Here is a 12,463-nt window from a genome sequence, read left to right on the forward strand (position 1 = left end):
TTGCCACTATTCCCACTGTTGTCACTTTCTCCACCCGAAGATGAAGTGTCTGAGAAAGTTATAAACTGATTGCGCGATCTACCTCTGTTTCCTGATAAGAAGCGCCTGGAATCTGGTTTGGTGTAAAAATCAGTTTGTAAAAAAGGATAGATGTTTTCAAGGGAAAAGTTCTTTCTATCCTTTTCAAACTGATTGGTTTTCTGGGTCACACTATAGTCTTTGAAATCTTGTATTTCTTTGGTAACTTTCTCTATTAAAGCCTTAGCATCAGCTATCGCAGGATTGCCGAGAATCTCGGATTCGAGTTGGGCTATTTGTTCAAGTTCTTGTCTGGAAATTCTAGCAGCAGTCTCGACAGTGAGGACCATGAGGTCCCTACTGCATTTCGTTTCTATTTGACTGAAGCCTTTTTTAAATATGGGGTCTTCCGTAAAGATGACTGGAATATTTTTGATTTGGAGACCCCCCGGAATCGTCCCTTCCCTTAGATGTTGCAAGAGGAAATGACCGTGTAGGTCTGTTCTAATCTGTTTTTTTCTCAACCTTAGTAATTTATCTGTCTCGTTCTGCGAAGTGGCCGAGACGCTGAGGGTCACTGAGGAAAAAACCGGTGGGTTGCTTAGAAGGTCTTTTAAATGATCTTCAGAAAAGGCTAGGGTATCCTTTTCTGCCATGAAGGACTAGAAGGTACACACTAATAAATACAACACAAGGGGGTGAGGACTGGAACAAGGACAGTTAACTAGGCCTGGGATCAGATGATCTCAAGTCTAGAGGAGGAGGGCAGGCAATTACTTAGCCTGAGTCACAAAGGTTGTGACAAACAGAGAGAACTTCGCGAGAAGTATCCCGCTAGAAACTCAAAAAACAACGGGGAGTTTGCTCTACATCAGCTAGGCTGAGCATTTAAACATAATAAACAAAAGATATGCCAGAACTGAGATATTGATTTGACCTGAAGGTTTTGTACATAAGTTAGAAAAACAGATTCCAACTCAGTTTAGTACATTTTAAACAACACTACACCATATATATATATGGTGTAGTGTTGTTTAAAATGTACTAAATTGTTTAAAAATCCTCCTTTGAAAATAATTGAATAAATTGCTATTAACTAGCAACAGCGTGAGTTGGAATCTGTTTTTCTAACTTATGTACAAAACCTTCAGGTCAAATCAATATCTCAGTTCTGGCATATCTTTTGTTTATTATGTTTAAATGCTCAGCCTAGCTGATGTAGAGCAAACTCCCCGTTGTTTTTTGAGTTTCTAGCGGGATACTTCTCGCGAAGTTCTCTCTGTTTGTCACAACCTTTGTGACTCAGGCTAAGTAATTGCCTGCCCTCCTCCTCTAGACTTGAGATCATCTGATCCCAGGCCTAGTTAACTGTCCTTGTTCCAGTCCTCACCCCCTTGTGTTGTATTTATTAGTGTGTACCTTCTAGTCCTTCATGGCAGAAAAGGATACCCTAGCCTTTTCTGAAGATCATTTAAAAGACCTTCTAAGCAACCCACCGGTTTTTTCCTCAGTGACCCTCAGCGTCTCGGCCACTTCGCAGAACGAGACAGATAAATTACTAAGGTTGAGAAAAAAACAGATTAGAACAGACCTACACGGTCATTTCCTCTTGCAACATCTAAGGGAAGGGACGATTCCGGGGGGTCTCCAAATCAAAAATATTCCAGTCATCTTTACGGAAGACCCCATATTTAAAAAAGGCTTCAGTCAAATAGAAACGAAATGCAGTAGGGACCTCATGGTCCTCACTGTCGAGACTGCTGCTAGAATTTCCAGACAAGAACTTGAACAAATAGCCCAACTCGAATCCGAGATTCTCGGCAATCCTGCGATAGCTGATGCTAAGGCTTTAATAGAGAAAGTTACCAAAGAAATACAAGATTTCAAAGACTATAGTGTGACCCAGAAAACCAATCAGTTTGAAAAGGATAGAAAGAACTTTTCCCTTGAAAACATCTATCCTTTTTTACAAACTGATTTTTACACCAAACCAGATTCCAGGCGCTTCTTATCAGGAAACAGAGGTAGATCGCGCAATCAGTTTATAACTTTCTCAGACACTTCATCTTCGGGTGGAGAAAGTGACAACAGTGGGAATAGTGGCAATAGTGGCCAGAACAGAAACCGAAAATGGAATCGGAACCAACAACAACAGGCCAATGTCCAGAACCCTTTTTTAGGGAGAGGCCAAACACGCCCGAGAGCGAAAGTCCAATGGGAGATGAGAACCAGGCGCCAACACTATCAAAATTAGTATCACCCATTTTCAACTTGTCACCTAAAATACTCACGGCAGCAGAAGAGAGTATCCTTTCCAAGGGGCTCTCTTTTGTACCATCCAAGCGAACTGACTTTACCCGAATGAAGACTGAGTTTATTGAGTTTTGCCGCAAATTAAGACTGGCCACATTCTTTTCTGATAACCCAAGTACCGCCATCCCTGAAATTACGGGGCTGCGTAACAAATCAGGTTTCTGCCCTCCAGGGCATAAAATTCCCAAGGAGATACTAGTCTTCGAAAAAACTGTATTATCTGCCATCTCGGCCATGGAATCACAGAAATCGTTCATTAAGTTCAACACTTCACTAGAAGAAAAGAAAGCCCTCACAGAGTTAAGGAATGATCCCACTATCACTATAAAGCAAGCCGATAAGGGTGGAGCTATAGTGGTGTGGGAGACTGCCAAATATAATGAGGAAGTCCTCAGGCAACTGAACGACCAGGAATGTTACAAGAAAATTCAGAAAGATCCCACTTCTGAATTACAGAACCATCTATTCTCGATCATCAAGGAAGGCTATGACCAGGGCTTCGTAGGCCCCAAAGAACTGGAATTTTTGCAGAAAAAACACCCTAAGACACCCTTATTTTACATCTTGCCAAAGATACATAAGGATGCCAATAAACCCCCGGGAAGACCCATTGTAGCAGGCTGTGATTCACTATTGGAGCCCGTCGCAAAATATATCGACGTGTTTCTGAAAGACTTCATGAGCCTAGTAAAATCGTATCTACAAGACACGACGGACTTTATTAATAAACTTGAGCCTGTAGAGTTTTGTAAGGGCAGGGACATACTTGTCACCCTGGACGTCAATGCTCTTTACACCCAGATACCTCAGGATGAAGCCATAGCCGTCTTGACACATTTCTTGGAGCTAAGAACACAACCAGTACAGGTTCCGACCAAATTCCTGATCGATCTGGCATCCTTTGCCTTAAAAAAGAACTATTTTTGTTTTGGGAATGATTTCTACTACCAAATAAAAGGTGTGGCCATGGGATGTCCTTTTGCCCCTGAATTGGCTATCCTTTTTATGGCCCTCTACGAGGACACCTTCATTTATAACAACAACCCCTTTAAGGATCTCATTGGTGCGTGGCTACGCTTCATTGACGATGTTTTTATGGTATGGAAGGGAACTGAGACAGAACTTGAGAGCTTTTACAACTGGCTTAACGCACGTACAAGGGACATAAAATTCAGCATATCTTCGTCCAGAGAAAAAATAGCTTTTTTGGACGTTGAGGTCTTTCCCAATGAAGGAAAATTATCCACTTCGCTCTTCGTGAAGCCAACAGATAGGAACAAAGCCCTCCTTTTCTCTAGCAACCATCCAAGGAGTCTACGGGAGAACCTACCTTTGGGGCAGTTCCTTCGGATCCGAAGGAACTGTGCCCGTAATGAGGACTACAAACACCATGCTAACAACCTAGTGACCAAGTTATGTGATCGTGGTTATCCCAGAAAACTGGTTTCAAACTGTATGAAAAGAGCTAGGTGGACTCCGAGGGAGACCCTCTTGGAGAGACGTTTTAAACCTGAGCTTAAACGCCAAGTGTGTGTTACCACGTTCTGCCCCAACGCCAACCAGCTAAAGAAGGTGATAAATCAGAACTGGCACCTTGTAAAAAATCTAGAGGAATGCCTAAAGGAACCCCCTCTCTTCGCCTTTAAAAAAGATAAAAGCATTGCCAATTTTGTGGTTAGAGCGGCAACCCCCAAACAAACCCCCCCCACTATCAGACAAATGATGGGACTCAATCCGATCACAGGGCACCACAAATGTGGCACCTGTGTATGTTGCGAGTCCACGATAGAGGGGGCTCTGTTCCAGCACAGAGGCGTCTCATGGAAACACGAAACCCACAGCAACTGTAAATCGAAATACGTAGTCTATGGGATCTTGTGTCCCTGTGGACTGCTGTATATTGGCAAAACCAACCAAGAGGCTAGACAAAGGATTTCTCAACACAAATCCAGATTAAAAAATCGGGTCGAAACAGCTCCATTGGTTAATCACTGGAACAGACAGGGTCACCAAATCAAGGACCTGCAATGGACTATAATTTCCAAAGTTGAGCGCGACCCTAGAGGAGGTGACTGGGATGCCAGACTCTCCAAAAGGGAAGCACTCTTAATTGTGAAGTTCAACACGGCCGTCACTGGCCTCAATGAATTATCGGAAATATACAAACTCTGATATCCCTGGCCATTCACTGTTCCCCCCCCAGGCCCCCTGCCTGCCTGTCCTACATGACCGTTTTTAACATTTTTAACATCGTTGCCCTCCATTAGTACTCTGTCTCTAACACTGGGTTGCACCCTTCCATTCTTCAATTCTCCATCTGCAGCGCACACGCGCCAGAGAGTAGCGTCCCCGGCCTTCTTGCCAGTCTAGCGCTCATGCGCCAATGAGCAGCACCGCTCCCGGACTGCGCTACATAAACAGCCTCCCCTTCGGAAACGCTATCCACTGCGCATGCGCGAAGGATCAGCGCTCCGGAGACGCCAAACAGACACGCGGATACCAGTCCCCTCAGGTATGTACTCCTTCTCCCCTGCTTTCAGGAGCAGCCCCCTGCTTGTCACATCATCGTGCTTGTGCACCTTGACTTATACCTTTTTAAACTCTCTTTCAGAGGTCCATAAAACACCAGCACCCGCCCTAAACTCAAGTGGGACGCTGTGCTGATTGAGCACTCAGCTCCACCGATAGAGGTAGGCGCTTCACTTATACCCAGACAGGCTCTCCATACCCCCTAGGAACGCCAAAATTCCTCATCTTTCGCCCTTCATTTTTCCCCAGGTAATCACACCCCGTTGGGCTCGACTTAGGGCTCTTCACCCATGAGAAACACCTTCTCGGTCCGTTGAAATAAATAAAATAAGGTAAGAACCTGCCCTTTTGCAAGCATATTTTAAGACCCTTGTTCTGCAGCTTGACTTAATTGTCGCCCTTCACCTCTCACCCCCCAGTATAATTCCGCTACTCCCCAGCGAGCGCGACCGCCTGCATCCCAGTCTTCTACTCCTGTGAAGTGGCCTCGTAGACCAGTAGGGTAAGCTGAGTGAGAGAACAGGTTTCTTTGCTTACATTCTTCCAATAGTGGTCTTGATACTGAAGAGATTCCATTTTTCTTTTTCTAGATAAACTTCCCGGCCCTGATGAGAGTCCCTTCATTGTATAGGACTCGAAACGCGTAGGCCCCTTGCAGAGTGCTGCTCCCCCTAAATTGATAACTCAAACAACTGTGAATTTTGACACCCTGAACATGTGTTTATACAATGTGTAACATTATCTGAGTGGTTTATGATTAATCTCTAATTTTTGTATATATGTACAGATTTATGGTATATCACAGATGAATATTGTATGAGCAGCCTTTGTTGTCTTTGTTTTTCCTTTTTCTTAATTTTTTGTGTTGTTATTTCTCCTCCGTGATCATTCTGAAATTCTATGTATATATGGATGCCTGATTTTGTATGCTTGTGATATGGATGACTAGGTGAATGAGTACTGTATATATATGGTGTAGTGTTGTTTAAAATGTACTAAATTGTTTAAAAATCCTCCTTTGAAAATAATTGAATAAATTGCTATTAACTAGCAACAGCGTGAGTTGGAATCTGTTTTTCTAACTTATGTACAAAACCTTCAGGTCAAATCAATATCTCAGTTCTGGCATATCTTTTGTTTATTATGTTTTGCATCTTAAGGCACTGCTGTTATTCACAATAAGGAAATAAATGTTGTAATGGGTGACCGAAAAGAGAGGGGGAAGGGAGGAGCACTTTGATATAAACAAGTGTCAGTTCTTTTAAATGTCGTGGGAAACCTGGGAGGACAATTAAAACTGCCTACAGGTGATACCCCATTTTTTATTTAATCAAGAGTACCTTTGGAAGGTTAAAAACAAAGACAATGTACTGAATTTAAAGGAATGTTTGCTTGTTGATATCAAAGTGCTCCCTCCTTAAGTGGTATTGAGCCCACCGTGTGAATGTGGCCACACCGGGTTTGGACCCAATGATGAAACATGTCACATGGAATTGTGCAGGCTAAGGCCCGTGAAGGCAAGGAATGCATTCACTGGCCCTATGGATTGGAAATAGGTATATAGCAGTCCAGTTTTTGTAGTGGTAGGTATCCTTGTTCCTAAAATGGATAGCATAGACTGTGTGGAGGTGGGCCTGGTTGGGGACATTGCCGGAGTTTTCCCTAAGCCCAAAGGGTCAATTCAAGGACTCGTTCTGTGTCTCTCTTTAAATAATGAATGAGACATCATGACTTCCAGACTACCATCTTCTCCTGATTGGACTTGGGTTTTTCAGAGCTTAGGAGGTTTGGTTTGACTTGCAGGTAGTTGTCTGCCCTAAGAGTTGCACTCTGCACCTAATATGTCTGCTCTGGTTCCCGCAGATTGCCGAAATAGTCAGGGTCCAGTTCGCAAAGACGCTCCGCAGTCGTGCCAGAGGGTCCGCTGTGAAAAATTGCAATGTGGAGATCCCACCATGACTGCAGAGCCTCCTCCACGATTGCAGAGCCTCCGCCATGACTGCAGATGCTCTTTGGGAATCGGGCCCTCAGTGTTTGAATTCAACATATATTCTTCTGATGAAGAATTAACAATACACATAACTTTTATGAATAATTTAGATTCAGGCTGGGGTAAAGTAATTGTGTAAAGACTCAAATATTTCATTTCTGCTTTTCCAGTGTCTCGTCAATTTGTTAACATATTTATTATTTGTTTAGGTTTGAGTACAATAGGACAGGACACCTTGTTATCAACAGTCTCTGCTTATCTAATGGAGGTAACCATTTTTATAGTAACCATATTTAAACATTTTATATATTGTTGGTGAAAAATCTTATTGTGAGATAATATTTTGTCTCTAAACTGTAAAAGTCGATATGTGATTAAAGGAAATGCACTAATTGCTTCATTGGGATTCTTTAGTCATGGCATGAATTCATACTATGGTTCTTTTTTTGGTAAAAAAAACCTCACTTTCTCAACATTGCTCGCTTGCTTGAATACTTCAAAATCTTTGTTTAACCCTTGCAAGCATGAGGTAGAGATCAAGTAATGCTGACTAGACACACTTGATTAGCCTCGTGAAAATGACCTACACAAGATAAGTCCTGAGAGTTGGGAATGGGGAAAAAGAGATTCCTGATGAGGTTAATGACTACTATACATTAGAAAATTTAGAAAGGCCTCTCTGTAGATCAGCCTCTTCGTCCTGTGTCCTCATGCTTACGTTTGTAGTCGTTTTGGTGATTATTTACATATGCATTAACTGCCTTATATATTAAACAGTTTCTACAGCCAAGCTATTAAACGGTTCAATATACAGTACTGCATTTGTTTTTAAACCATGATCATAGACCAACTAACACATGTTGTAGAATGAGGTAAAGCCTCCTTTACCTGCTTGTGCTCAATTGCTTTGAAAGGAGACCAACCACTCCAACCTATGGAATTCTTTGGGGAAATTAGAGAATCTGGGAGATTTCAGCTAGAGAGACCTCACCTTTTCCTAAGATGCTAATGCTCTGTGGTGATAAGAAGTAACCCACATGAAGTAAGGAGCATGCTTTTTACAGCTGTGATATAAGCAGATGTCCTGGAGTAGAGCTGTGTCCATAGAGCACCTCCAAACCAATCGGTGTCTTCACTGTTTTTATCAATTTCATACCAAATGAAATCCACACCTCTTTCCACCTGATAAACTGGATTCTTTCCTTTCTCAGCATTCAAAGCAGAGAACTGGCAGGCTAGATTTCCCAATTAAGAGAGGTGGGATGAGATTACGTTTCGACCCTATAATCTGTGACAGGATGTTTACCACCTAATGTTGCTTTGTGAGAAAGTGTCTTTGACAAAGAGTTTTGGAATGGCACAACCTCTTTTATTCATCTAGATACCTACAGATCTAAATTGATATCTAGATAGATAGAAGGGGCTCACATAGAAACACAAGGTAGTAAACATCATGTGTGAAGAAGTGTGGAATGCATATATAAATATATGTGTAAGAGTTGCAGTAGCCACCAGGTATAGCAATTCCTCTGATCATTTTCTCGCTAATAACCTTTGCACCATGTGACGATGCTCCCTGAAACTTTCCAGGCATTTTCTACATAGGCTGATGATGGAAAGTTTCGGGTTGAATCGTTAAGGCGTTGGTAAGAAAAAACGGCAGTCCAGCAGTTCGTTTCCGTAGACTTTGTACTCACATGTAGAGGCCTAATGGGCTGTTGGAGTTTCTTAAAATTGACAGGATTACAGATTATGGTGTGCAAATGATCGTTTTTGGTAGTAAAGGTATTTTTAAAGTTATGAGGCATTTTAACTTAGTGATATCTGTCGCTGCTGTAGTTTTGCAAAATGCTGCAGTATTTCCCAAAAGTACTCCGAATGTAGCGATGGCAAGTTATTATGTGATTGACTGATGACTGCCTTTACAAAAAGTTAAATGCAGCCATGTTGTTTTAAGTAAATTTTGTGCTGTGCTCTGGGTTAGGGCCTTTTATAAAGGTAAGGGTTAGGTTTTATATTTCCAGTACCTATTACCACTTTATTAAAGTGGTACTAAGTAGGAACTATTATTTAATGTTACTATGTATTTAAAAAATTATGTACGGAGTACTGTGGTACTTCCAAGGACATACCGCAGTACTTTAAAATAACAAGCATTTACAATGCAATGGTCTCTGCATTATTAAAGGTGGAGCTATTGGCATTGCTCATGATATTTATTCTTTTATTTTTAAAATCATAAATAAATGGCATTGTCATTTACATTGCCAATAGCTTAATCAATTGCATATGCGAGACCTATTGCATTAGCACCCACACACAGAGTAAGTAGTAGAGTGAGTAGTTGATAGTGAGTAGGAGAGAGTTTTTAGTAAAGAGAGTATTAGAGAGCGAGTAGTAAAACGTGAAAGAGTGAGTATTATATAGTGAGAGAGTGAGTAGTAAAGAGTCCTAGAGACACACACATTTACATGCACAGCCACACCTTTACATATAAATAGTGTATTTTTATTTTTAGTAGTAAAGAGTGAGTAGTATTTGAGTAATGTTGAGTAGTAGAGAGTGTAGCAGAGTGTCTAGTACAGTATTACAGTAAGTACTATACATTAGATGCTATTTAGTACAGTGAGTAGTAGCGAGTAGTTGATATTGAGTATTACAGTGAGTAGAGAGTGTTATGGAGTCATATAGTAAGTATTCGAGTGAGTATTGATAATATTTGATAGTGAGTATTATAGAGTGACTATTTGAGTGAGTATTTGTGAGTAGTAGAGAGCGTAGTAAAGGGTGTGTAGTAGAGTGTTATAGTGAGTACTGTAGAGTATTTGTGTCTAAAGTGAGTAGGGCGTATTAGAGAGTTGTTGAGTAAGTACATTAGTAGTAGAGTGAGTAGTAGTGAGTAGTTGATATTGAGTAGTACAGTGAGTATAGCGTATTCGATATTTGTCGTGTAACTGGTACAGTGAGGAGTGAGAATATTAGAGAGTGAGTAGTAAAGAGAGAGTAGTAGTGTGTAGTAAGTTGTGTGTAGAAGACAGTTTTTTGTAGAGTATTAGAGTACCTTACAGCATTTTTTCTCATTAGTAAATCTATTAGGCAGTATTAGAGAGTTGTAGAGTAAGTAGTACAGTATTAGAGTGAGTAGTAGAGAGTTATTAGTAGAGAGTATTTGAGAGCGAGTAATCTAGAGTGTAATATTTAGTATTAGGGAGTGTAAGAGTGAGTAGTAAAGAGTCTTAGAGTTACACACATTTACATGCACAGCCATACTCTTACATATACAATTTGTGTTTTTTCTTTTAGTAGTAAAGAGTGAGTAGTATATAGTGACTAATTATGAGTGAGTAATGTTCAGTAGTAGAGAGTGTAGCAGAGTGTGTAGTACAGTCTTATAATAAGTACTATACATTCGATGCTATTTAGTAGAGTGCGTAGTAGCGAGTAGTTGATATTGAGTATTACAGTGAGTAGAGAGTGTTATGGAGTTGTATAGTAAGTATTCGAGTTAGTAGTGATAATATTTGAGAGTGAGTAGTATAGAGTGAGTATTTGAGTGAGTATTGTGAGTTGTAAAGAGACAGAGCCACAGACAGAGCCACACACAGACAGAGCCACACACACAGAGCCACACACAGAGCTAACCACACACACACAGAGCCACACACACACACACAGAGCCACCCCCACACAGGGAGCCACCCACACACACAGAGCCACCCACACACACACAGAGCCACCCACACACACACAGAGCCACCCAAACCCCACACACCCAGACCCACACACCCAGACCCACACACCCAGACCCACACACCCAGACCCACACACCCAGACCCACACACCCAGACCCCACACACCCAGACCCCACACACCCAGACCCCACACACCCAGACCCCACACACCCAGACCCCACACACCCAGAGCCCACACACCCAGAGCCCACACACCCAGACCCCACACACCCAGACCCCACACACCCAGACCCCACACACCCAGACCCCACACACCCAGACCCCACACACCCAGACCCCACACACCCAGACTCACACACCCAGACCCACACACCCAGACCCACACACCCACACAGACCCACACACACACACAGACCCAGCCACACACACAGACCCCGCCACACACACAGACCCCGCCACACACACAGACCCAGCCACACACACAGACCCAGCCACACACACAGACCCAGCCACACACACAGACCCAGCCACACACACAGACCCAGCCACACACACAGACCCAGCCACACACACAGACCCAGCCACACACACAGACCCAGCCACACACACAGACACACCCCCACACACACAGACAAAGCCCCACACACACACACACAGCCCCACAAACACACACACAGACACAGCCCCCCACACACACAGACACAGCCCCACACACACAGAGCCCCACACACACACACACACACACACAGCCACACACACACACACAGCCACACACACACACACAGCCACACACACACACACAGCCACACACACACACACAGCCACACACAGACACAGCCACACAGACACAGACACAGCCACAGCCACACACACAGAGCCACACACACACAGAGCCACACACACACAGAGCCACACACATTGAGCCACACTGTGAACGGGCCACGTCCCCTACCTCGCCAAAGCCGCTTCTTCCCTCAAGGTCCCGGATCTCGCCATCCGATCCTGTGGCGTCCTTAGCAACCCGGACTCCACCCTTCTCTCCTTCTTTGCAGGAACCAATCGCGACGAGCGGACACCCGGAAGGACTCCCCACTAACCCCGGAAGTCCCTCCCCCAGCCTGGAGGCGGAGTGCGGAAAAGCCGGAACCGAAGAGAGCAGTTTGTTCAAGGAGTTGGACTCGTGGCAGGAGACGGCTTGTGGTGAACCTGAGGAGAAGAGCGGTGAAGCGGAAGAAGACGAGGAAGTCTGGACCGAGGGCTGGTGGAGTCCGGTGGAGGAGGCTGGAGAGCGGCCGCAACTCGTGGGAAAGTTGCGGCGGGGCACGTGAGTATATTAAAAGTGTAAATAGTAGTATCATAAATAGTCACGCCCTCACCTTGCACCAGCACTGTATATAGTGTATAGTACCTGTTTTCAGTCACGCGCACAACTGCATATAATAACCCTGCACTTGCCCGTCACTCCGTCACCCTTCTGCCCTCCTAATCTTCCTCTTTCCCCCTCTTGACCCGTCCCCCTGCCTTCCTCACGCTCCGTTCAAATCCCACACCCCCTGGTGAAGGTATACGGCACCGATGCATCCTAGCTAGTCGGATTAACGGCCCTTTTTCTGTCTCCTTCTCATACCTCCGAGGGACCATCATCCTGGTGACCAGCCGACTAGACCCCGGTGGAAGAAGCCCCAACCCGACTTCCGGCCAAGAATCAACCCTTTCCGAGGAACCATCAACTCGACGTCTGGCCAAGCACCACTTCAAGACCCTTCTTCTCTGCATTACGACTGCTCTCCTCCCCCCCCCCCCCCCCCCCCTCCGAACTATTACTGAACCCTGTATATTGATAATAAAACCCGCTCAGAGATAGCCCACTATATACGGCCTCCACGCCTGTTATTCCGGTCCACGTACACCCCACGATTAC

The 12,463-nt window shown here is 43.8% G+C and overlaps 1 protein-coding gene across 3 annotated transcripts in view; it reads left to right on the forward strand.

The window, feature by feature from the left end:
* MEST (mesoderm specific transcript) overlaps positions 1 to 12,463 on the forward strand; it is a 342,266-nt gene that overhangs the window by 192,213 nt on the left and 137,590 nt on the right. For all 3 annotated transcript variants that reach the window (XM_086918914.1, XM_086918913.1, XM_086918915.1), the window contains one exon: positions 7,060 to 7,118. In XM_086918914.1, coding sequence (XP_086775040.1) covers positions 7,060 to 7,118 — 59 coding nt within the window. The remainder of the gene's footprint in view (positions 1 to 7,059; positions 7,119 to 12,463) is intronic.

The sequence above is a fragment of the Lissotriton vulgaris genome, chromosome 1_1 (genome assembly GCF_964263255.1).
Source record: "Lissotriton vulgaris chromosome 1_1, aLisVul1.2, whole genome shotgun sequence".
In the NCBI taxonomy this organism is placed as follows: Eukaryota; Metazoa; Chordata; class Amphibia; order Caudata; family Salamandridae; genus Lissotriton; species Lissotriton vulgaris.